Below are 26,847 nucleotides of genomic sequence, written 5' to 3' on the forward strand. Positions count from 1 at the left end.
AATGTTGTGGGGACACCAGAGCCTTCAAGTCATACCCAATCCTGCCACAGAAATACATCAACCATTACTGGCTTGTGACTGGATGAACTCCCTGCTAAACAGCGCTGTGGGAGCACCTTCATCGCACGAACTGCAGTGGTTCAAGAAGGTGGCTCACCACCGGCTTCTCAAGGGGCAACTGGGATGGCTGACTGCTGCATCCCAAGAGCAATTAAAAAAAAATACAAATCTGTTAAATGTTTGGCCACCAAGATTGGTGGCAGCAATGACTGGTATATGCTGGAGAAGATATTGCACTCAGTGATGAGATATCTCTGGTATCTACGCAGTTGCTTACTTACCAGATAAGTCAGAAGCAGCCCTATCCCAATTACAAGCATCCTCCAGATTGTAATCATGTCGTATGTCATTGCTGAGCAAGATATATTTCATTAATCACAGTTGAAATTATAAACTGAAAAACTTCATTTGTATATAGTTACTGTGTATCTATATATATTTATTTCAAAGCCTAAAATTAAAGAAAACTCCTGATGATGTTACTTTATAATTGTGATGTCACTACAGTGGAAAAATCTTGCATTAATTGATAAATGTGATTTTTTTAAAAGTTCATATAATCTCCCCTGATAAAACTACATAATTCTGGCTAAGACTTGGATGTGTGTTGTGCGTGTGTCTCACAAAAGGGGGTGCATGGATTTACTTTTCTAGTCTTCCCTAGCTGCTTGCAGTAGGATAACTCCATGACTACAAATTGCTGCAAAAACTTTGACAAGGAAAAAAAAAATTGTCAGAAAAGAAAGTTTTGAAAACAAAAGAAAAAGTTGAAGTCAGGGTGACAAAGGCCAAGTCGCACTCTGATTGGGTAGAAGTCTCGCCCAATCGTCGCGCGCTTGACAGCGGCGAGAGCTGTTATTGGTCGCTGTCAATCGCACGTCTTGTCCAATCAGGGGAGAGTGGGGCGTGGCTCTAGCTGCGGCGCTAGATTCGAAATTGCTTTTTACTTGACTGGAAGGGGCTTTGAGAGGAGCTTGTCATAGCTGTCAGGGGGAGAGTTGGAAATTTATAAAGCAGTTTCCAGCAAAGCATGAGCAGCTGCCCGATCGAGAAGCACTCTGTGCTGGGCTTTGACCAGTTCGGTTTCGCCGTGTTTCGGAGGCATTGTGACAATTGGAAGCAGCAGCATCGCAGCCATGAGTACAGGCAAGTCACCATCTCCTGAAAATTACCCACTTAATAACCCAGCCCCGACCCCACTTACACTGGCAATAACCCCTAGCCCAGCCCCCACTTACACTGGCAATAACCCCCAGACCAGACCCCATTTACACTGGCAATAACCCCCAGACCACACATAGCCCAGCTCAAAAACTCATTAAAAAACCTAGTTCAAATCCTCTTAGACCGTCAGTAACACTGACTTGCACACCTCCCCCCTCCCAAAACGCAGCAACATTTGACTGGAGACTGCAGATTTAAAAGAATTGGTTGTGGGTCTGTTGGACAGGTGCATCTGTTGCAGGAAGGATGGAGTCCACTTGATTTTTTTTTTAACCAAGAATCACATTGGCAGCTGAGTGCCTGGAGGGGTTATTGTTTGAGGACTGGACCAGTGGCGGGTACACAGGCAGCTGCTCAATCCAGCAACTGTCAGTATTGTGCTGTGTATTCGACAGCTTCATTCAAAGTGTTCCAGTGAGCAACCGTACGATTTGCTAATCTCGACCGCGAACAAGGCCAAGAGAGAATGCGGCTGCCAGTTTATCGAGTGGGTGTTGCAACTATTGAAAGTGATTTCAATGTTACTTCCCTTTCTGGAAATAGCGTTGCCGTTCGGGAAAAATGAGTACAAATTGTGGGCACATTTGCGGAAATGTAAGGTACTGTAGATGTGTCGCTTCTTGCTGACTCCGCAGTAATTACCTAGATGCGACCTGAATTTGAAATTAGGAATTGAGCTAAAGAGAAGGGGAAATTGGGAGGGGTGGCGGTATTGATTAAGGAGAGCATTGTAGTACTGGAGAAAAAGGATATCCCAGAGGGGTCGAGGACAGAATCAATTTGGCTAGAGCAAGGAACAAAAAAGGTTCAGTTACATTGCTCAGTGTTGTCTGTAGGCCACCAGTTAAGCGGGAAGAATGTAGAGGAACAATTTGCAAGGAAATTAGAGAGGTGCAAGGATTATAGTAAAAATGGGGGATTTATTATCCAAACATAGACTGGAACAGTAGTAGTGTAAAGGGCATGAGGGGCAAGAGTTCCTAGAATGTGTTCAGAAAAATTTTCTACAGCAGTATGTTTCTAGTCCAATGAGAAAGGAGGCACTGCTGGACCTGGTTCTTGGGAATGAGGTGGATCAAGTGTCAGTAGGAGAACATTTAGGGGACAGTGATCATTGTACCATAGGTTTAGGCTGATGGCTGACTATGGAACAGGATAAAGAACAATCCAGACTAAGAATAACTAACTGGGGGAAAGCCAACTTCAATGGGGTAAGAATGGATCTGGAACAAATAAATTGGAGTCAAAGGTTGCCAGGAAAAACAGTAGTACAATGGGCTACCTTCAAAGAAGAGATAGTTTGGTTTCAGTCCAGGTATGTTCCCGCAAAAGGGAAAGGGAGGATAAACAAATCCAGAGCTCCCTGGAGGACAACATGACAAGATAATAAGCTAAAGAAGAAAAAGTGTGTTTACGACAGATGCCAGACCGAAAATAATATCGAGAACCAGGCTGAATATAGAAGATTCAGAGAGGAAGGAAAAAAGCAATTAAGAGAAGCAAAGAGAGAGTATGAAAAGAGACTAGCAGTTAACATAAGAGGGAATCCCAAAGTTTTCTATAGACATATAAATCGTAAAAGGGTGATAAAAGGAGGAGTGGGGCCAATTCGGGACCAGAAAGGGGATTTACACATGGAGGCAGAGGGCATAGCTGAGGTATTAAATGAATACTTTGCATCGGTCTTTACCAAGGAAGAAGATGTAACCCAGGCAATGATGAACGAAGAGGTAATTCAGACACTAGAAGGGTTTAAAATTGATATGGAGGACATATTAGATAGGCTGTCTGTACTTAAAGTGGATAAAGCAGCAGGGCTGGATGAGTTGCATCCAAGAATACTGTGGGAAGTGAGAGTGGAAATTGCAGAGGCACTGGCCATAATTTTTCAGTCTTCCTTAGACTCAGGGGTGGTGCCAGAGGACTAGAGAATTGCAAACATTACACCCTTGTTCAAAAAAGGGTGTAAGGATAAGCCCAGTGGCTACAGGCCAGTCAATTTAACTTCAGTGGTAGGGAAAATTCTAGAAGGATTAATTCGAGACAAAATTAATTGTCACATGGACAAATGTGGGTGAATTAAAGAAAGCCATCATGGACTTCTTAAGGGAAAATCATGTTTAACTAACTTGCTGGAGTTTGTTTTGAAGAGGTAACAGGGTTGATGAGGGTAATGCAGTTGATGTGTACATGGACTTCCAAAAGGCATTTGGAGCAAAGTTACAGCTCATGGAATAAACAGGACAAACAGTAGCAACATGGATACAGAATTGGCTGACTGGCAAGAAACAAAGTAGTGGTTAATGGATGTTTTTCGGGATGGAGGTACGTTTGTAGTGGAGTTCCCCAGGGATCAGTGTTGGGACGCTTGTTTTTCCTGATATATATTAATGAGGTGGCAGCGGTGGTGTAGTGGTATTGTCATTGGACTAGTAACCCAGAGACCCAGGGTGTTGCTCTGGGGACATGGGTTTGAATTCCACCATGGCAGAAGGTGAAATTTGAATTCAATTAATAAGAAATCTGAGTCAAAGGAAGATGGTTGTGGTTATTGGAAGTCAATCTCAGCTCCAGCACATCTCTGCAGGAGTTCCTTAGGGTAGTGTCCTAGGCCCAACCATCTTCAGCTGCTTCATCAATGACCTCCCTCCATCATAAGGTCAGAAATGGGGACATTTGCTGATGTTAGCAGGATGTTCACCATTCGCAGCTCCTCAGAAATTGAAGCAGCCCATGTCCAGATGCAGCAAGAATATCCAGGCTTGGGCTGATAAGTGGCAAGTAACATTTGCGCCAAACAAGTGCCAGGCAATGACCATCTCCAACAAGAGAGAACCTAACCATCTCCCCCTTGACATTCAATTGCATTATAATCGCTGAATCCCCCACTATCAATGTTCAGGGGGGTTACCAATGACCAGAAACTAAACTGGAATAACCATGTAAATACCATGGCTACAAGAGCAGGTCAGAGGCTAGGAATCCGGCAGCGAGTAATCACCTCCTGACTCCGCAAAGCCTGTCCACCATTTACAAGGCACAAGTCAGGAGTGTGATGGAATACTCTCCAAATGCCTGGATGGGTGCAGCTCCAACAGCATTCAAGAAGCTCGACATCATCCAGGACAAAGCAACTCACTTGATTGGCACCCCATCCACGAACATTCACTTCCTCCACCACTGACACAGTGACAGCAGTTACAAGATGCACAGCAGCAACTCACCAAGGCTCCGTAGACAGCACCTTCCAAGCCTGCGACCTCTATCACCTGGAAGAACTAGGACAGCAGATACATGGGAACACCACGACATGCAAATTCCCCTCCAAGTCACACACCATCCTGACTTGGAAATATATCACTGTTCCTTCACTGTCACTGGGTCAAAATCCTGGAACTCCCTTCCTAACAGCACTCTGGGTGTACTGACCTCACATGGACTGCAGCGGTTCAAGAAGGCAGCTCACCACCACCTTCTCGAGGGCAATTAGGATTAAACAATAAATGCTGGCATAGCCTGCAACGCCCATGAATGAATAAAAAAAAGGCCTAGACCTTGATGTACAGGACACAATTTCAAAGTTTGCAGATGATACGAAACTTGGAAACATTGTGAACTGTGAGCAAGATAGTGTAGAACTGCAAAAGGACAGAGACAAGTTGATGGAATGGGCGGACAGGTGGCAGATGAAATTCAATGTAGAGAAATGTTAAGTGATACATTTTGGTCAAAAGAACATGGAGACACAATATAGAATAAAATGTGCATTTCTGAAGGGAGTGCAGGAGCAGAGGGACCTGGGTGTATATGTACATAAGTCATTAAAGTTGGCAGGGCAGGTTGAGAGAGTGGTTAATAAAGCATGCAATACCCTGGGCTTTATTAATAGGAGCATAGAGAACAAGAGCGAGGAAGTTATGCTGAACTTGTATAAGACACTAGTTCAGCCTCAGCTGGAGTATTGCGTCCAGTTCTGGGCACCACACTTTAGGAAGGATATGAAGGCGTTAGAGAAGGTGCAGAAAAGGTTCACAAGAATGGTTCCAGGGAATATGAAGTTCAGTAATGAAGATAGATTGGAGAAATTGGGACTGTTTTCCTTGGAGAAGAGAAGGCTGAGAGGTGATTTGATAGAGGTATTGAAAATCATGAGAGGTCTGGACAGAGTAGATAGAGAGAAACTGTTCCCACTCGTGAGGATTGATTACACGAGGACACCGATTTTAAAGTAATTGTTAAAGGAAGCAGAAGTGACATGAGGAAAAAGTTTTTCACACAGCGAGTGGTTAAGGTCTGGAATGCACTGCCTGAGAGTGTGGTGGAGGCAGGTTCAATTGAAGCATTCAAAAGGGAATTAGACTGTTAGCTGAAAAGGAAGAATGTGCAGGGTTATGGGGAGAAGGCAGTGGAGTGGCACTAGGTGAATTGCTCTTTCGGAGAGCCGGTGCAGACACGATGGGCCGAATGGCCTCTTTTGGCGCTGTAACAATTCTGTGACTACCTTGCGAGGGGAGTCCCTCACTTAAATGTCAGTTGATTTAGACTACACAAGTTTTAAATTTGATGAGGAATCTAAACTGTTTTCCTCTGACTCTAAGCTTTGTAGTTTTAAAACTAAATTTGCCTCTAAGTAATTTTAATTTCAGTGGAAGATGAGCCCCAACCCTGGAGAGAAATTATTTCTGCTGGTTGGGGAGTCTAGGACTAGGGGACATATCCTGAAAATTAGAGCCTGACCTTTTGGGAGTGAGATTAGGAAATACTTCTTCACACAAAGGGCGATAGCATTTTGGAATTCTCTTCCACAAATGGCAATTGATTCTTCTTCAATTGTTAATTTTGAAATTGAGATCAATAAATTTTTGTTAACCAAAGGGATTAAGGGACTAAAGGGATTAAAAGCGGGTATATGGAGATGGGTCACAGATCCCATTGAATGGCGGAACAGGCTTGAAGGGCTAACTGTCCTCCTCCTGTTCCTCTTTCCTAAAAATGACCCAGAAATTCATGAGACAGCAGAATTCATGCCAGAGTACAAAAGATCGAGTAAAACGAGCAGAATTCAGTGCAAATACTCGGGAAAGCATTGAATTTATTCCAGATTCCTCCTTTAAATTCTGCTGGGTTTGATGATTGGAGGGGTTAGTTCATCGCATCTCCGTGAGGTTAAATTAAGAATGGTTGCATTCTGTACAATATGTGTGCGGATAATATAAACCTAATTGGCGTACAGTCGGTCCTTGTCAGTAGTTCAAAACAAATTGGCCTTCTACTTTACACCCTGCCTATAATAATGATCTGACTGGGCAAAGTCAGCATGGATTTATGAATCGGAAATCATGTTTGATAAACCTGTTGGAGTTTTTGAGGATGTTACTAACAGAATTGATGAAGGGGAGTCGGTGGATGTGGTATACTTGGATTTTCAGAAGGCTTTTGATAAAGTCACCCAAAGGAGGTTGGTTAGCAAAATTAAAGCACATGGAATAGGAGGTAATAAACTGGCATGGATTAAGAATTGGTTAACAGGCAGAAAGCAGAGAGTAGGAATAAACTAGTCACTCTCGCGTTGGCAGGCTGTGACTAGTGGGGTGCCGCAGGGATCAGTGCTTGGACTCCAGCTGTTCACAATATATATCAATGATTTGGATGTGGGGAACAAATGTAATATTTCCAAGTTCGTGGATGACACAAAACTAGTTCGGAATGTGTGTTGTGAGGAAGATGCAAAGTGGCTTCGAGGGGATTTGGACAGACTTAGTGAGTGGGCAAGAACATGGCAGATGGAATATAATGTGGAGAAATGTGAGGTTATCCACTTTGGTAGGAGGAATAGATGTGCAGAGTATTTCTTAAATGGTAAGAGATTAGAAAGTGTAGATGTACAAAGGGACCTGGGTGTCCTCGTCAATAAGTCACTGAAAGCTAACATGCAGGTGCAGCAAGCAATTAGGAAGGCTAATGGTATGTTAGCCTTTATCGCAAGAGGATTTGAGTACAGGAGTAAAGTATTGCTTCAATTGATAGAACCTTGGTTAGACTGCACCTGGAGTACTGTGTGCAGTTTTGGTCCCCTTACCTTAGGAAGGATATTGCCATAGAGGGAGTGCAATGAAGGTTCACCAGACTTGTTTCCGGGATGGCAGGACTGTCCTATGAAGAAAGATTGGAGAAACTGGGCCTGTATTCTCTCGAGTTTTGAAGAATGAGAGGTGATCTCATTGAAATCTGAAAAATACTTAAAGGGATAGACAGGGTAGGTGCAGCTGAAATGTTTCCCCTGGTTGGGGAGTCTAGAACCAGGGGACACAATTTCAAAATATGGGGGAAACCATTTAGGACCGAGATGAGGAGAACTTTCTTTTCTCAGCGGGTTGTGAATATTTGGAATTCTCTACCCCAGAGGGTTGTGGAAGCTCAGTCATTGAGTATCTTTAAAGCAGAGATTGACAGATTTCTAAATATCCATGACATAAGGGGCTATGAGGATAGTGTGGGAAAAAGGCATTGAAGTGGATGATCAGCCATGATCATAGTGAATGGCGGGGCAGGCTCGATGGGCTGAATGGTCTACTCCTGCTCCTATGTTCCTATGCTCCTGCTGGCCCTTTTAGTTTGAAGCCAATGGAAAAGGAAATTGTGAGAATGGAAGTGCAATTCGCTATCACCTGCTTCGACGCTACACCAGGAACTAATTTCACCTGCTGTCTGTCAGTCATAGCTGAGTGGTTGTAATTTTGCTGCAGTCAGAAGGTCCCACTACAGAGACCTGAGCCCATTATCCAGATTGACATTCCCAGCGTTAGTACTGGGGGAAGCTTGTGCTGTCAGAAATGCCATCTTTCGGATGAGACATTAAACCGAGGCCCTGTCTGCTCTTTGGATGTAAAAGATCCCATGAAACTTTCAAAGAAGTGGAGTGGTGTTCTTCCCACTGTCCTAGACCAATTTAGCCCCGAACCAACAAATTATCTGGTCAGTTATCTCATTGCTGTTTGTGGGAGCTTGCTGTGCGTAAATTGGTTGGTTGTCTAGTTTCCCTACATTACAACAGTGGCCAAACTTCAAAAGTACTTAATTGGTTGTAAATCATTTAGGGATGTCCTGAGGTTGTGAAAGGCACTCTATAAATGCAAATCTGCCTTTCTTTCTCTCTCTCTCTCTGCTCTTGGGCTTTGACCTCTTGTATCTTGGTTCACAGTTACCCAAGTGTCAGTGCTTCCAAGCTAGAATTATGGCAGGAGATGCTTAGCAACTGGAATGAGGCTGGTGCCTGCACGAATAAGGTAATGGGAATATTGCAGACTTCTGAAAATGTTTTTTTAAACAAAGTGTAATGTGTACCAGTCGTGGGCATGTTGGTTGTATGTGGGATGTTCTCTTGCCTTCCTGACCTCATTTTCCCCCAAATAAAGATTCTGACCAATTGGTTGAGGAACCCGTAACTAGTAAACACCAATATGACAAACGTCAAGAAGAAACTTGCTTTGGGCGAAGCGTACTAGTGATGTTCTCCTTTCGAGGAGGGCATTTGTAGAATGTTTCGTTCATTTTATTGAAGGCACTGGATAACACCAGTGCCTGCAAGTGAGTGAGCTCATGCCCATGATTTGCCAGACTGAGAGCTACTAATCTTACCTCATGGTTGTAGAGAAAAGTCAAGCAGGGGCCAGGTCTTTCCGACACCCAAGAGGGAGAGGGAAATTAGATGGAGACTTGCCCTCTCCTGATCCCACTCACTCAGCTGGCAAGGAAGCAGCATCAGCGGAGGCATAGTGACCATGAGAGCAGAGAATATAACACTACATTACTTATACTAAAAGTTTACTAGTCCTGTCTGTTTTGGGAGTTGCACTGAAGGAACTGAAATGGATGTTGCAGCTATTGAAAGGGCACATAAAGTGGGAAATCAGAATGAATGCGGGAGAAAACAGAGGGATTGGATTCTGAGGAGCGATTACATATATTGGGTGTGTTGTCACTGGAAAAAAGAAGTTTGAGAAGGGTCTAAATATTGTGGAGCTGGACACGTCGTTTCACCTTGTCCAGAAAACTAGAACCAGAGGACACAGCCTGCATTTGAAGGGGATAAATTCAAAACTAATCTGTGGAAACAATATTTCAATGAGTGAGGGGTCAATCTATGTAACAGGATCCTTGAGGAGATGGGAAAGGATAGAGTGTTAATTCATTGAAATGCATATTAGATAGATTCCTTTCATAGACTATATTTTATGAGTAATGTGAGACACAATGTGTGCTGGGTGTAAGGTGCTTGGGAGGAATAGGTGACTTTGGGCGTATGGTTCCCACATCTCTCCATCATTGGGGGTTTTCCTCTCCATGTCTGGCTCTGTTGTAGACTCGTTGATAGAGATTGATCGCTGTGATTGGGCAACAACTCCATTATCATTGGATCATGTGACTGCCAGGATGGTAGAAGGTGAACATGGGAACATCGGAGCAGGAGTAGGCCATTTATAGGGGGAGATGGTGGCGTAGTGGTAAGGTCGCTGGACTAGTAATCCAGAGCCCAGGCTAATACTATAGGGGCTATGGGTTCAAATCCCACCACGGCAGATAGTGAAATTTGAATTCAATTAATAAATCTGGAATTAAAAGATAGTCTAATGGGTACCATGATTGTTGATTGCTGTAAAAACCTATCTGGTTCACTGATGTCCTTTTAAGGAAGGAAATCTGCTGTCCTTACCTGGTTTTGGCCTACATGTGACTCCAGACCCACAGCAAAATGCCTGAAATGGCCCAGCAAGCCACTCAGTTCAAGGGCATTAAGGGATGGGCAATAAATGCTGGCCTAGTCAGCGGCACCCACATCCCACAAATTAATAAAAAAAAATATTCTGCCTATCGAGCCTGCTCTGCCATTCAATTAGATCATGGCTGATCATCTACCTCAACGCTATTTTCCCGCACTGTCCCCATATCCCTTGATGTCATTAGAACTAGATGGTACTTGAGAAGCTGGTGGTAGGCTGCCTTCTCGACCCTCTATGGTCCCGATGATTCATGAAGGTTTGAAATAACTGAATAGCTGGCTAGCAGTTGCAGCATTTCTGCAGTTAATGGTAAAAATATGTTGGCATGGGACTGAGTCACATCTAGGCCCAGACCGGGTAAGGACGGCTCCTTTCCTAAAGGACATTGGTGAACCAGTTGTGTTTTTAACAATGATCTGACAACTTCACAGTCAATTTTGCTGATCCCAGCTCCTTATTTCCAAATTTAAGAAAAAAAAAACTAAATTCCAATACTCGAACTGCCCAAGTCGGGATTGAACTCCAATTCTGGAGGTTATTAGTTCAGAACTCTGGATTGCACTTGAATCTTACTGATCTCCATTTAAATATCTAGAGCTATATGTATCTTGATTTAATCTGCTCTGTATGAGGGAGGTAGAGCACCATCCTGATCCTTCAGCACGTGCAACACCAGATCCTTTCGAAAACCCATCTCCATTTACTTGCAAAATACTTCAAACTTTGTACGTTCTGCTGCACCGTTAAACTGCCGCTGCATTTGGTCAGTTTGTTCAAGAGTTCAGAGTCTTTTCTGATGAAACTTATTTCAGATGCATAGCTTCCTAGAAGCAGGCGTTCCCATCAAACTACGTGGTCATCTCTGGAAATGCCTTTTGGGCAGTGACCTGGTTAAAGAGGGTAGTACTCACACCTACCAGGTAAGAAAAAGTTTATTTTTGATCAGAAGTGCAAACATATTAATTTTTTAAAAAAGTATATCCGTATCATACTGTCCGTCAAAACACCAGGATAGAGATTACAGTAAAGAAAAAGATAGGCCTACATTTATAGAGCGCCTTTCACCCTTTATGGATTCTCAAAGTACTTTATAGACAATGAAGTACTTTTGAAGTGTAGTCGCTATTGTAATGTGAAAAAACGCAGCAGTTAATTTGCACCCAGCAAGCTCCGATTCACAGCAAGGTAATAATTTTAGTGATTTTGGTTGATGGATAAACACTGGGCAGGACACCAACGAGAACTCCCCTTGCTCTTCTTCAAAACTGTGCCATGGAATCTCGAAGGCAGATGGGGCCTCGGTTTAGCGTCTCACTCCAAAGATGGCACCTCCGACAGTGCGGCACTCTCTCAGTACTACACTGGGAGTGTCAGCCTCAAGTTTGTCTCTGGAGTGGGACTTGAACCTATGACCTCCTGTCTCTGGAGCGTGCTACCCACTGAGCCATGGCTAACGTGGCTGAAAGACATACCATTGACTCCAACTGTGATCAATGCCACAGGAGTCGCAATAGGGATTTTCAAAGGAAAGGTCATCAATCCAAAATTCATATTATATGAAGAAAATAGAAAATTTCACTCTGTAAATCTGACTGAAGTGCATAATAACGGTTACACCCAACATCCAATTTATAGCTGCTTGGCAGACAAAAAGCATATTCATTTTATTTGTGTCAGTTTTTGTTTGTTTAACTCTCAAATTTTAAGGTGTCCTTCTGAGTGAAGGAGGAAAGATTGCTGTATGAAAGTTGGACCATCTTTTCGAACATCAGCCTCAAAAGGTCCCACTCCCTCCGAAACTTCCACATAAACTGCAAAAGCCTCCTTTTCAAGTATTTATCCAATTCTCTGTTGAAAGTTACTGTTGCATCTGCTCCGACTGCCCTTTCAGGCAGTGTGTTCCAGATCACCACAACTTACTGCATTGAAAAAAAAATTCTCATTTCCCCTCTGGTTTGTTTGCCGATTATATTAAATCTGTATCCTTTGATTACCCTCCTGCCACAAGAAACAGTTTCTCCTTATTTACTCTTATCCAAACCCTTCAAGGCTCTGCACACCTCTATTAAATCTCCTCTTAACCTTCTCTGCCCCAAGGAGAACAATCCCAGCTTCTCCAGTCTCTCCACATAACTGAAGTCCCTCATCCCTGGTACCATTCTAGTAAATCTCCTCTACACCGTCTCCAAGGCTTTGCTGTCCTTCCTAAAATGTAGTGCCCAGAACTGAACACTATATTGCAGCTGAGGTCTAACCAGTGCTTTAAGGAAATAAGGAATACTTAAGGACTTAAAACTTCTCCCAGGAGTACATGCAGGAACTCTGCAGTCAGCTCGCAAGCCTTGGCGTGAATGAGTACGGAGTGCAGACGACTATTTCTACACTGGGCAATGCAAACAAAGAGAGGGCAGCAACGGACAGCAGATCTCGTAACCTGATGCCTTACCGAAACCCCGAGGACATGATTGAAACATTGAGACAGATTGTGCTGGATGTTGGTAAGGTGGTTGCTTTGTGTGGAAATTAATGGTTTTGTTTCTTGTTGCCCAGTTGATAAAGCTCAACGGGCCAACCTTTTAGGACTTAGGTAAGGAGATTGTGAATCTTTGGAATTCTCTACCCCAGAGAGCTGTAGATGCTTAGTTGAGTATATTCAAGACAGACGTTGATGTATTTTTGCATACTAAGGGAATTAAGGGTTATGGGTATAGGGGAAGAGATGGGACCAGTCATGGTGGAGCAGCCTTGAAGGGCCGAACAGCCTACTCCTACTCCTTCTTCTGTTCTTGTGTCTTGGGGTGTCTGAGGGCGGTGGGAGGAGGGCAGAATGGGTCTTGCATTTGGGCAGCCACGTGTGTGGTGAAGTGGACCTGGGCAGCAATACCCTTGCTGCCAAGGCGATGGGTAGTCCATGTATTTGGATGAGCAGAAGGGGGTTGGGGGTGGTCATTGATAGTTTGTAGTAGGGGGTTCTGAGAGCTCGGTCATAGATTATCTGCAAATTGGTGATTGTTGCCACGCTAATCGACCAAAATTGACCCGACAGGCAAAAAGAAAAGCATAATTACTGCACAATTTAATTACCCCACCTCCCATTGTCCCTTGCATGCATGCACATCTACTTAATGCCTCACCTGTCTAGACTGTGGAATGTCTAGCCAATGACTGACTAGTGTATGTCAAAATGTGGGTGGCACAATTGAAACAATTGCAGCACATCTTTTCTGACTATCTGGAGAGAGCAGGCTAGTTCTATTGATACAGGTATGATGTGGGGGATTGATACAGGGCAATGGGGAGAGTGCAGAGCAGTGGAATTAGTTTGGGAATGATACAGTGCTATATGGGAAGATTGGGGCAGTGGGATAAGTTTGGGATTTATACAGGGCTATGGGAAGAGCAGGGCAGTGGAATTAGTTTGGGATTTACACAGGGCTATGGGAAGAGTGGGGCAGTGGGATTAGTTTGGGATTTATACAGGGCTATGGGAAGAGCAGGGCAGTGGAATTAGTTTGGGATTTACACAGGGCTATGGGAAGAGTGGGGCAGTGGGTTTAGTTTGGGATTGGTACAGGACTATGGGGAGAGATTGGAGCAGTGGGATTAGTTTGGGATTTATACAGTGCTATGGGGTAAGGGCAGGGCTGCAGAAAGTAAGAGCCCTATTAATGACGTGATAATTCGTGCAATGCCGATGAATTTCTCTGGCCCAGAAAGGGAACAATTTAAACTATTGAATCTTATTCCTACAGGCAGTAAATTGTTGGAGATTTTAAAATTGTCAAAGTTTAATTATTCTTGCTTCTCCTTTCTGTCTCTCTTTCAATCTAATCTTTCTTTGCCTCTACCTCTCTTTGTCTGATTTGACTGTTGGTTCTGTCGCTCACTGAGGTCCCAGATGCCTCGTTTTCCTCACTGAGGCGTTATCAGCTCAGGCTCCCAGCAAATAACAGGGCAAGTTATATTCGAGACGAAGGGCGAAGGAAACTGTCTAGCTAACAGGGCAGGATGCGAGAGGCTCCACTCTGGCAAAAATCTGGGCCAATATTGTCTTTTGTTTCATGTTTCTTTGTCTAATGTTTTCCCTCAGAGTTTGTAAGTAACTTTTTATTTTGCCGGGGGGCATCAGAAGGTCTCCCTTGATAAATTACCATTGATAATGCAAATTTTTGGAACCTTTAAACAACAATAACTTTGTAAACAGTTACTTGTTCTGTGATTCATTAGTCTTTTAGTTATAAAAAAAAACTAGTAACCTTAACTTGGGAAATGTCCCAAAGACTCTTTGCAGGAGTGTAATCAGACAAATATTTACATCTAGCCAAAGATGCTGGGTTTTGGGAAGGAGAAATTTAGGGAAGGATTTCCAGAGCTTAGGGTCTCGGCAACTGAAGGTACGGCCCCTAATAGTGGAGTAAAGAGAGTTGGGGATGTGCAAGAGGCCTGAATTGGAGGAGTGCAGAGACCTCAGAGGGTTGTATGGTTGGAGAAGTTTACAGAGATGGAGAGGGACAAGTCCATGGAGGGATTTGAACATGCAGATGAGAATTTTAAATGTGAAGTGTTGGCGGACTCCGAGTTAGTGTAGGTCAGAAAGCACAATTGTGGTCAGTAAACAGAACTTGGTGTGAGTTAGGATACAGGCAGAAAAGTCTTGGATAAATTTTACAGCACAGAAACAGGCCATTTGGCCCAACTGACTTGTGTTTATGTTCGACTCCACTTCATCTCATCCCATCAACATTTCCTTCTATTCCTTTCTCCCTCATGTCTTTATCCAGCTTCCCCTTAAATACATCTATGCTATTTACCTCGACCACTCCCTGTGGTAGCGAGTTCCACATTCTCACCATTCTGAGTAAAGAGTTTTCTCTTGAATTCCCTAAAGAATTTTTTTAGTGACTATCTTATATTTATGGCCCCTAGTTTTGGATATCTGACAAGTAGGAACATCTTTTTTGCATCTACCCTCTCAAAACCCTTCATAATCTAACTGTGGCAACCCTCAGCCTTCTCTTTTCTAGAGAAAAGAGCCCCACTTGTACAATCTTTCCTGATAAGTATTATCTTATTATCTGATGATCTCAAGTTTATTGGAACAAAGACCATAAACAAATGGTTTTATAAACATTAATATTCTTTGTGGCTTTTTATTTATTGAAGCATGGAATGTGTAAAAGGCAATCTCTTTAAGCACAGTGCGCTTTGTACTTTTACTGTTTTGTGCAGAAAGATCGTTTCCTACTCACTGTTCCCTGATGGGTAGAAACCCAGAGGCTAAAGAGGGGCAGGCGAAGCTATTCAGGATCCTCTCTGCGTATGCCAAGTATAATCCACAGATAGGCTACTGCCAAGGTAAGAGCCACGGCCCCTGCTCGCATCTATCCAGCACACCTTTAATGCAGAGAAAACATACCAGGCACGTCAACTCTGTCACCACAATGTCATTGTAGATCATTCGAAACTCGTAAAAGGAAGGACAAAGTTGCATTTATACAGTTCATTTCATGACCACATCTGAGAGTTTTACAGCCAATGAAAAGTACTTTTGAAGTGTAATCACTGTCTTAATGTAGCTAATTGTGGCAAAAATTTAGGCACAGCAAGCTCCCACAATTAGCAATGTGGTAACCTGTTTTTAGGTGATGGTTGAGGGACAATTGTTGTCCCAGGACAGAGTTCTACTGCTCTTCTTCGAAATAGCAGCACTAGGATCTTTTTCCATCAACTGAAGAGAGGCAGATGAGGCTTCTGAGGCTTAGGGAAAATAAGATGCTGAACTAAAGGAAGAGAGAATAGGAGGAGCAGCCAAACACTTGGTCAGAAGTGGGCTGCAAAGAAGGAGAGTGGTGGTGAAGAGGGGATTAAGGAGGGGAATTGGAGAGAATGTGACTCAAACGGCAGAAGGCCATTAATGGTGAGGCAAAGGGAAGAAGGGGTGCACAGGAGACTGGAATCAGGAGCTGATGGCTCATGGGGCATCATTGGGTGACAGAATTGGTAGGGGGAAAGGCCTTGGTAGGATTGAAACAAAAAGGGAATGATTTTAAATTGGAGGGTTTGGGAGCTGGTATAGCTCAGCGACTGCAATTGGTGACGGTGCACCCCAAAAATGATGTTGGATAGAGAATGTCAGCATCGATCAAGGATCTGTCAGGATGATGGGTGACTTGGAGGTGTTGGAGTTTCCATCGAATTTCTGCTCTTGTTCACTTTGCTGATAGTGTACACTGTGGCTCAGTGAATTGCATTCTTGCCTCTGGAGTCAGAAGACTGTGGGTTCAAGTCCCACTCCAGAAAGCTGAGCACACCAAATCGAGGATGACACTCCAGTGCAGTACTGTTGGAGGTGCCATCGTTCAGATAAGATGTTAGCTCGCGACTCGGTCTGCCCCTTTTTGGTGGATGTAAAAGATCCCACAGCACTTTCTCAAAAAGGAGTAGTGGAGTTCACCCCACCTAGGCCAACAGTTATCTCTCAATCAACATTGCTGTTTGTGGGAGCTTGCTGTGCGTAAATTGGCTGCTGTGTTTCCTACATTACTAGAGTGACCACACTTCACAAAGTACTTAATTGGCTGTAAAGTGCTTTGTGGCATCCGGAGGTTGTGAAAGGAGCTATAGAAATGCAAGTCTGTCTTTTTAGGAGTGCAAAGAAGGCATATATATTCTGATAACCATAATATGTAATGGTTCCTGGAGTAGCACAAGGTGGGTGGGGGAATTGTACAGTGTTTGGTTAAGCATTCTGCTTCACATCACAGCATGTCAACCTTTTATGAGTTTGTACTTTTTGTGGATATAAAATTTAAGGGCGTGATGGAAAATCTAAACATGGTGTTAATCATTACAGCAGATACAATGTTGTCCTGAAGATCCCTCCCTGCTATCTCTGCAGGATCCCCTCCACTGGGGAAAATACAAGAACTTAACTGAAACACTCATTCCAGACAACTGCCTCTGTGTAGATATGAGCCAAAAGGGGGCAGTAATGTTCCAGCTAATCAAACAATCTGTTGAGGTCTCAGCACGATTTGCACACTTAGCATTTTAGAAAAGTGAAAATAAATGTAGCCTTCACTTTGTAGATAATCATTGACTTTTTAAGCCTTTCGAATGGAAAAGTTCTGGATTTAAAACCAGTTGATATTTTTTCCAACTACCCAGGTGCACTCGCACAATCCTTGGGTAAAGTGTATGTTATTGAAGTAGAACCTTCATTGGCTGTGATTTCATTCCTGCTTGATGAATGCAACGTTGTGAGGAGCCCTGCAGGTGGAAATTCAGCTGGGAAAGTTTCAAGTGAAGGGTCAAAGCAGAGCCAGCACGGCCACAAAGGGGAAGAAGGGATGGAAGAGCAATAACGAGCCGAGAGGGGAGATTACAATTGTGGGAGTCGGTGGCACCTATTGCCAGCTCGCTATGCAATCTATTGCCACCCTGGATATGACGAAGTTGGAAGTAATTCTGTAAAGTATTGCAACAACGACTCACATTTATATAGTGCCTTTAAAGTCGCAAAGTGTTGTACAGGACGACTACCAACAAAATCTGACTCCAAGCCACATGGGACACGTGACCAAAAGCTTGATCAAAGAGGTAGATTTTGAGGGGTGTCTTAAAGGAGAAGAGAGAGGTGGAGAGGTTTAGAAAGGGCATTTAAGAGCTTAGCGCCCAGGCACTAAAGGCACGGCTGCCAATGGTGGAGTGATGAAAATTGGGAATGCTCGAGGCCAGAATTGGAGGAGCACACAGACCTCGGGGTTGGGTGGGGCTGAGTAGTTGTAGGGTTGAAGGAAGTTTCAGAAATAAGGGATGAGTCCATGGAAGGATTTGAACATTGATAAGAATTTTAATTTTGAGGAATTGGTGGACCAGAAGCCAATGTAGATCAGTGAGCACAGGAGTGATAGGTATATTTACATAACCTAACCATCTTCTTCTTCTTCTTTGGCCTCCTTGTCTCGAGAGACAATGGGTAAGCGCCTGGAGGTGGTCAGTGGTTTGTGAAGCAGCGCCTGGAGTGGCTATAAAGGCCAATTCTAGAGTGACAGACTCTTCCACAGGTGCTACAGATAAAATTGGTTGTCGGGGCTGTTACACAGTTGGCTCTCCCCTTGCGCTTCTGTCTTTTTTCCTGCCAACTGCTAAGTCTCTTCGACTCGCCACACTTTAGCCCCGCATTTATGGCTGCCTGCCAGCTCTGGCGATCGCTGGCAACTGACTCCCACGACTTGTGATCAATGTCACAGGACTTCATGTCGCGTTTGCAGACGTCTTTAAAGCGGAGACATGGACGGCTGGTAGGTCTGATACCAGTGGCGAGCTCGCTGTACAATGTGTCTTTGGGGATCCTGCCATCTTCCATGCGGCTCACATGTCCAAACCAATAAGCTAATATACAACCCTTTAATTACACCTAGAGTTAGCTATCGATGAACGGAAGCATGTTAGGGATCTGAAATTAAGCTGCACATCTCTAGTGCTGATTCAGCAATCTAAACTCCCCTTCGAATGTGGGGTTGCGAATTTATCTTTCAACGTAACATAGTGTCTCTTCCAAAATTGTTTTTCCTGACCCCCACGTTTCAACAATTTTAAAAACTTTTATTTGAAGGCTTAAGAGTCAATGAGTTTGAAAACACTGGCGAATTATAAGGCAAGTGTAAAGTAAGGATGTATATGTTTTACAAGCTGTCTTTGTGTGTTTTGTTCTTTAAAGTAACTTTCTGGGTGGTATACATTTCAAAGCATGTGGCAGCAGTTGGTGTTTGTGGCTGCCCACAAGCTAAGGTAACACGACCCGTTGACATTTAAAGCGTAGAGGAAGAACCTGCATTTCACAGTACCTTTCATGACCTCAAGATGTCCCAAAGCACTTTACAGCCAACTTAGCAGTTCTTTTTTGAAGTGTAGTCTATTATAATGTAGGAAACATGGCAGCCAATTTGCTCACAAGAAGCTCTGGCAAACAGCAATGAGAGAACTGGCCAGATAATCTTTCTTTTTTGGTAACGTTGATTGAGGGATAAATATTGGCCAGGGCACTGGGGTGGGGGGAAACTCCCCTGCCCTTAATCAAGGTAGCGCCGTGGGTTTTTTTTTATTCTGAGGGCAGACGGGGTCTTGGTTTTGACGTCTCATCCGTAAGACGGCACCTCCAATAGTGCAGCACTCCCTTAGTATTGTTAACTGTGTTCAAGTGGTGTGTATTAATTGGGGACTCACCTGTGTTGACACGTAGGGGCAGGGTGAAAGAGGGGTTTTTGTTGGAGCTGTACAGAATGCAATGTAAATAAAAGCTTGTAAGCAAATAAAGTCTAATCTCCAGTGTTCTGTTCTTCACCACCTGGCTATCTGAGTTTTGACAAGTACTGCCCTAGGAGTGTCAGTCTAGATTTTGTGCTCGAGTCTCTAGAGGGGGACTTGAACCCATGATCTTGTGTCTCAGAGGCAAGAACACTCCCCACTGAGCCACGGCTGACATCTCATGTAGTGAAACACAATCACTCTGGAGTACCTTGGACTTGTGATTGACACCCTTGAGTGACTCACTAGTTGTGGGACTCTGGCTGTCCTGGGCTGGGTTTTGTGGAATGTGTATGGATGATTTGCTTTTGTTATCATCTTGGTTGTCCATCCTCCCCAAGCAGACTCCGAGGGCTTGTCTTCACCTACATGTTTGGACAGCTTTGCTGATGCTTAGTCACTGGCAAGACCGGCATTTATTGCCTATCCCTAGCTTCCCCCTTGAGAAGGTGGTGGTGAGCCACCTTCTTGAACCACTGCAGCCCAGTGTGCTGAAGATACACCCACAGTGCTGTTAGGGAGGGAGTTCCAGGGTTTTGACCCAGCGACAGTGCAGGAACAGTGATATAGTTCCAAGTCAGGATGTTGTGTGGCTTGGAGGGGAACTTGCAGGTGGTGGTGTTCCCATGCATCTGCTGCCCTTGTCCTTCTAGCTGGTAGAGGTCGCGGGTTTGGAAGGTGCTGTTGAAGGAGCCTCGGTGAGTTGCTGCAGTGCATCTTGTAGATGGTACACACTGCTGCCACTGTGCGCCGGTGGTGCAGGAAGCAGATGATTACGATGGTGGATGGTGTACTGATCAAGTGGGTTGTGCTGTCTTTAGAGGGAGTAAGGATATTAAGCATCAGAATCTTGCAATGTTCAGCTGTTGAGGCCTCCAACTGATTACCCATTTCGATTCTCTGAACTCTGAGTGTTCAGAATTCACTTATTCTAAACAGCACGCCGATTATTATCAACTTGACACAATGGGTAGCATTCTTTGGGTGCTGCATTGTCAAAACTGCAAAATTTGAGCTGGGACGTTAAAATGAGGCCCCAGCTGCCTGTTCAAGGAGACCTAAAAGATCCCATTGGCACCAAAGAGCAGGGGAGTTCTCCCAGTCTCTGAGCTGACATTCTTCCCTCTAACCCAAAAAAAATCAGCAGCTCACTCATGGAATTTGCTGTTTGTGCGGCCTTGCTGTCCATTAATTGGTTGCTGAGTTTGCCAACTCGCAGAACGTGTAGCAATCATCTGGCCTTGTATGAACTTGTATTCTAATAATACTCGGAGCAGGAATAGGCCATTTGGCCCCTCGAGCCTGCTCTGCCATTCAATAAGATCCTGGCTGATATTCTACTTCACTCCACTTTCCCACCTTATCTTCGTATCCCCAATGTGACATTAAATCCACTCACGTCATTGATTAGCCTACAGTTTGAACACTGTGACCAGCTTTGGGTGTCTTAGTTTAGGGAGGATGTACAGGTTACAGAGAGAGAGAAAAGCTTTCCCAAGCTGATGCCAGGGACGGGATGGTTTTAGTAATGAGTGAGGAAGCTGGGGCTCTCTCTGCTGAAGCAAAGCAAGTTAACAAGATCTGGTGGAAGTGTTCCACATTAAGGGCTTTGATGAGGGTAAATAGGGAAAACCTGGTTGGTGTGTTTGTAACTGGAATCATGGAATCAAGTCATGCAGTGCAAGAAGAGGCCATTCGGCCCATCATGCCTGTGCTGGCTCTTTGAAAGAGCTATCCAATTAGCCCCTCTCCCCCCTGCCCTTTCACCATAGCCCTGCAAATTCTTCCCCTTCAAGCGGATCAGGTGCTGGAAGGTGGGATTAGATTGGGCGGCTAGTTTTTCAGCCGGCACGTACACGACGGGCTGAATGGCCTCCTTCTGTGCTGTAATTTTTCTAAGGTTCTATGGTTCTGAGTACAGTCTTTAACTGATTCTATGTTTTACTATTGAATCTGCTTCCACCGCCCTTTCAGGCAGCGCGTTCCAGATCACAACAACTCACTGCGTTAAAAAAAGGTCTCCTCATCTCCCCTCTGGTTCTGTTGCTAATTATCTTAGCTACAGAGAATGCATTAAGATCATCATGAAAAGAATAAAGGGAGAGGTTAAGAGTATTTTTTTTCATGCAGATGTTTGTTGGGACAAAGTGGCGAGAAGCAGAATCCGTAATGGCTTTTAAAAGGGAAATGGATAAATCTTTGAAAAACAGAAAAAGTTTGAGTGGAAAGAGCGAGGAAGAGAGAGACTAGTTGGCTAGCTCTTTTAAAGAGCCAGCATAGGTGTGATGGGCCGAGTGGCTGTTTTCTGTGCTGCATAATTCCGAGGTGGTAATTTTAGGGTTCGGGTTTTGGGTTTTGCCCCATGCCCAATGTTCTTCATTGATGCTTTGGAGAATATATTTTAGCGTGGAGTAAAACTACCATAACTCGCCCATCTCCTATCTGGGGGTGGTGGTGTTTGGTTAAAATTAACCTCTGTGTTCATTGTTAGATTAATTATCAATTGCCTTTCACTGTAATGCATGCAGTTTTTTATTAGTGAATTCTGTACCCAATTTATTTTTAATGTATTTTATTTTGCCAGGTATGTCCTATATAGCTGCCATGCTCCTAATGAACATGCAGGAAGAGGATGCTTTCTGGGCTTTGGTTGTCCTACTAGAAAAGCCAAAGTACTTGGCTGGATTTTATGAACATTCTCTAGATACGTATGTGTCAGTACTAGGGATTTAAGTGCACCTGTGCATGTGTGTGTGTCTGTCATTGCTGCTCTCGCTCTCACTCTCCTCTCTCCCTCTCTGTGTGTGTGTGTGTCTCTCTCTCTGTCTATCACTGTGTATGGCTGTCTGTGTGTGTGTGTGTGCCATTGCTTTTCTCCCTCTCTGTGCCTGTCAGTGTGCATCTGTCTGTGGGTGTCTCTCTGCACCTGTCATTGTGCTTCTGGCACTGTGTGTTTCTGTTTCTTGTCTGTGTTGCTGAAATGTAATTTGTTAAGGAATCAAAATTAAAACCACAATCACTGAGATCGAACCACAAACTTCAGTCAAACAAAAGAAAAAAAGACTTTCATTTCTGTAGCACCTTATATTCTTGACCTTATAAAAGTCCCAAAGTACGTCACAGCTTGCAAGGTAATTTCAAAGCGTACTCACTGTTATAATGTAGGAAATGCGGCAGCCAATTTATGCACAGCAAGGTCCCACAAATCATCATCTTCTTTGGCCTCCTTGTCTCGAGAGACAGTGGATAAGTGCCTGGTGGTGGTCAGTGAAGCAGCGCCTGGAGTGGTTATAAAAGGCCAATTCTAGAGTGACAGACTCTTCCACAGGCGCTACAGATAAAATTGTTGTCGGGGCTGTTACACAGTTGGCTCTCTCCTTGCACTTATGTCTTTTTTTCCTGTCAACAGCTTAAGTCTCTTTGCCTCGCCAAACTTTAGCCCCGCCTTTATGGTTTTCGCCAGCTCTGGCGATCACTGGCAACTGACTCCTATGACTTGTGATCAATGTCACAGGACTTCATGTCGCGTTTGCAGACGTCTTTAAAGTGGAAACTTGGATGGCCAGTGGGTCTGATACTAGTGATGAGCTCACTGTACAATGTGTCCTTGGAGATTCTGCCATCTTCCATGCAGCTCACATGACCAAGCCATCTTGAGCACCGCTGACTCAGTAGTTTGTATAAGCTGGGGATGTTGGCCGCCTCGACGACTTCTGTGTTGGCGATGCAGTCCTGCCACCTGATGCCAAGGATTCTCCGGAGGCAACGAAGATGGAATGAATTGAAACGTCGCTCTTGGCTGACATACGTTGTCCAGGCCTCGCTGCCGTAGAGCAAGGTACTGAGGACACAGGCTTGAAACACTCGGACTTTTGTGTGTTCGGTGTCAGTGCGCCATTTTTCCACACTCTCTTGGCCAGTCTGGACATAGCAGTGGACTCCTTTCCCATGCGCTTGTTGATTTCTGCATCGAGAGACAGGTTACTGGTGATAGTTGAGCCTAAGTAGGTGAACTCTTGAACCACTTCCAGAGCGTGGTCGCCGATATTGATGGATGGAGCATTTCTGACGTCCTGTCCCATGATGTTTGTTTTCTTGAGGCTGATGGTTAGGCCAAATAATGCGGCAGCCAATTTGTGCACAGCAAGGTCCCACAAATCACAACGTGATAAATGACCAGAAACTCCATAAACTTGAGGTCATCCAATACTCACCTGTCCGTGTGTCCTTACTCGTTCCCCATCACCCCTGCATTCGCTGATCTACATTCACTCCCAGTCAAGCAAAGCCTCGATTTTTAAAATTCTCACCCTTGTTTTCAAATCCATCAATGGCCTCACCCCTCGTTATCTCTAATCTCCTCCAGCTCCACAACCCTCCGAGTTATTTGCACTCCTCTAATTCTGGCCTCCTGAGAATCCCTCATTTTAATTGCTTCACCGTTAATTGCTGTTCCTTCAACTGCCTGGGCCCTACGCTCTGGAATACCCTCCCTAAATCTCTCGGCCTCTCTACCTCACTTTCTTCCTTTTAAAATGCTCCTTGAAACCTACCTCTTTGACCAAACTTTTGGCTATCTGTCCTAATATCTCCTTACAGTCGCGCTGTCCAATTTTGTTTTATAATGCTCCTGTGAAGTGCCTTGGGTCATTTTATTATGTTAATGGTGCTCTATAAATAGAAGTTGTTGGATTGAGGTATAGATGTTGGCCAGGACATCAGAAAGAGTTAGACCAATAGCATTAGAAAGCAGATAATCTAGTCATTTGATCTCATTGCTGTTTGTGGGATTTTGCCGTGTGCAAATTGGCTGCCATGTTTCCTACATTACAACAGTGGCTGTACTTCAAAAGTGACTGTAATATGCTTTGGGACTTTGAGGTTGTTAAAGGCACTATATAAATGCAAGTCCTTTTTCTTTTTATATAGCTTCGTCAGGATGTCCCAAAGTGCTTTGCAGCCAGTGAATTACTTTTTGAAGTGTAGTCAGTTGTTTATATGTAAACATAGCAGCCAATTTACACAGCAAGACCCCTTGGCAATCTATTTTTTTCAGGCGTTGACTGAGGAATAAATAGTGGCCGAGATACCAGGAGATTCCCCTGCTTGTCTTTCATATCCACCCCACCAACCAGATGTTTGACACCTTATTTCAAAGATCGCACTTCTGACAGTGCTGCACTGGGAATGTTGGCCTGGATTACGCGGTCTAGTCTCTGGAGTAGGACCTGAACCCATCACCTATTGACTCAGAGGCAAGAGCGTGGACAACTAAGCCAAAACTGACTCCTGGCCAACATTCTTCCCTCAACGAACACTATGAAAAGCAGATGATCTGGCCATTCATTTCATTGCTGTTTGGGTGACCTTGCTGTGTGCAATTTAGCTGTACTGTTTGCTCACAAAACAACACTTTAAAGCAAATTCGCTATTTGAAGTCCTCTAAGTCCTATAATAAATATGAATTTCTTGTTTGATTCTAAATGAATCAAGGTACTCTTTCTCTTTTTTTTTAGTGTTTTTCTCCCTTTTCTCTTGCTTCTAGCCAGTTGAGGGGCCAGTTGACTTCCTTTAGCCCTCCTGGATGTGCACTGACAATCCAAAGGGATCATTCTCCCTGTCCAAGAGGCTTTGGTTTGATGTTGATGTGGGGCACCTACCTTCAGACACAAATTCTAGCCGCGTGGGCTTCACAGATTTTAATTGCTCCACCATTGGTGGCTGTGCTTTCAGCTGCCTGTGCCCTAAACTCTGGAATTCCCTCCCTAAACCTCTCAGCCTCTCTGCCCCTCTCCTCCTGTAAGACCCTCCTTAAACCCTACCTCTTTGATCAAGCTTTAGGGTCACCTGACCCAATGTTTCCCTGGATGATTCGGTATAAAAATTTTTTTTGATCACACTCCTGGTAGGTTTTAAATGTTAAAAGCGCTGTATAAATTCAAGCTGTTTTAAATCTTGCCACATTGCTTATGCACACTGAAATATAACTGTTTGCTTTGCAGAATCCAAAGGCACGCCAAAATCTTTCAACAGCTGCTGAAACATCGATTGCCCTGCCTCTGGCAACACATGGTAAGTGCTTATTAATAGACCTGTAGCTTTTATCCCATCCCACTTTCTCTCAGATTTAGTTACTAATTCGCTGCCTTGTGAGCTAAGTTTTCTCGGGCACAGACACATCTTGTTATGCAAATGTTGCGTTTCCTTAGTTTGGGGTCGCGCAGGTGTGTTTTACCAAGCATCTGTCGTGATTGTGAATGTGTAGAAAGGCTGCAGTTTACTCTGGGATTAAATGACTACCTTTCTTTACCGGTCATCTCTGTGAAACTAGCGAGAGGCCAGTTTGAGTACCAAAGCTGCTGCAATTCCGTCTCTTTTATCCAAATAAGACCTCCTGTTCATTCTTATTTTTATTTATTTTATTTTTTATATATTTTATTTTTATTTAGAGATACAGCACTGAAACAAGCCCTTCGGCCCACCGAGTCTGTGCCGACCAACAACCACCCATTTATACTAATCCTACATTAACCCCATATTCTCTACCACATCCCCACCATTCTCCTACCACCTACCTACACTAGGGGCAATTTACAATGGCCAATTTACCTACCAACCTGCAAGTCTTTGGCTGTGGGAGGAAACCAGAGCACCTGGCAGAAACCCACGTAGATACAGGGAGAACTTGCAAACTCCGCACAAGCAGTACCCAGATCTGAACCTGGGTCGCTGGAGCTGTGAGGCTGCGGTGCTAACCACTGCGCCACTGTGCTGCCCATTCTCATCCGTGATTTTGCTTCTTGGCGTCTGTGCTGTTGCTACTGTGCCTCCTTGTCTGCTCACTCCCACATATTGGTTTCCCCCTCCGACCTCACCACATTCTCGCTCTCTGCTGCTGCTGCTGCCCAGTCTTCCTTCGCCATATCATCTTGTACCATCCCCTGCAGTCCCCCCAATCTCCAGCCTCCGTATTCTTCCCCTTTATTACTTCCTGAGTTTACTGGGCCATGTGGTAGCCAGTTCCACATTCCAACCACACTCTGGTCACTGACTCCCTGATCTCATGCTTATCCCCATTAATTTGCATCTGCCATCACTCTGCCCATTACTGAATTAATATACTGTAATATACAGTGGGTTATTTGAACCAATGTTTCAAATTATAAAGATTGAACAGGCTAGGACTCTCTGCAGAAATGAGAAAATTGAGGGGTGACCTAATAGACGCCTTTAAAATTATGAAAGAGTAGACGTTGAGAAGATGTTTTCACTGGGGGATTCTAGATCTAGGGATCATAAATGTAAGATTGTCACTGATAAATTTAACAATGAATTCAAGAGAAACTTCTTTACCCAGAGAGTGGTTGGAATGTGGAAGTCGCTACCACAGGGAGTAGTTGAGGCGAATAACATAGATGCATTGAAACTCCGGCATGAACCAGTTGGGCCGAATGGCCTGTTTCTGTGCTGAACG

General features: G+C 44.1%; 1 protein-coding gene across 2 annotated transcripts in view; it reads left to right on the plus strand.

Annotated features, from left to right (window-relative positions):
- Positions 1–1,023: 1,023 nt before the first annotated feature.
- The window catches only part of si:ch211-266k8.4 (TBC1 domain family member 10B), a 155,144-nt gene continuing 129,320 nt past the window's right edge, over positions 1,024–26,847 (plus strand). For both annotated transcript variants that reach the window (XR_010976401.1, XM_068046951.1), the window contains exons 1-7: positions 1,024–1,206; positions 8,486–8,570; positions 10,877–10,984; positions 12,370–12,562; positions 15,294–15,419; positions 21,958–22,081; positions 25,376–25,445. Coding sequence is in view for 1 of the 2 variants with exons in the window: in XM_068046951.1 (XP_067903052.1) it covers positions 1,091–1,206; positions 8,486–8,570; positions 10,877–10,984; positions 12,370–12,562; positions 15,294–15,419; positions 21,958–22,081; positions 25,376–25,445 (822 nt within the window). In the remaining variant the exon portion in view is untranslated. The remainder of the gene's footprint in view (positions 1,207–8,485; positions 8,571–10,876; positions 10,985–12,369; positions 12,563–15,293; positions 15,420–21,957; positions 22,082–25,375; positions 25,446–26,847) is intronic.

Source organism: Heterodontus francisci, chromosome 14 (assembly GCF_036365525.1).
Source record: "Heterodontus francisci isolate sHetFra1 chromosome 14, sHetFra1.hap1, whole genome shotgun sequence".
Classification (NCBI taxonomy): Eukaryota; Metazoa; Chordata; class Chondrichthyes; order Heterodontiformes; family Heterodontidae; genus Heterodontus; species Heterodontus francisci.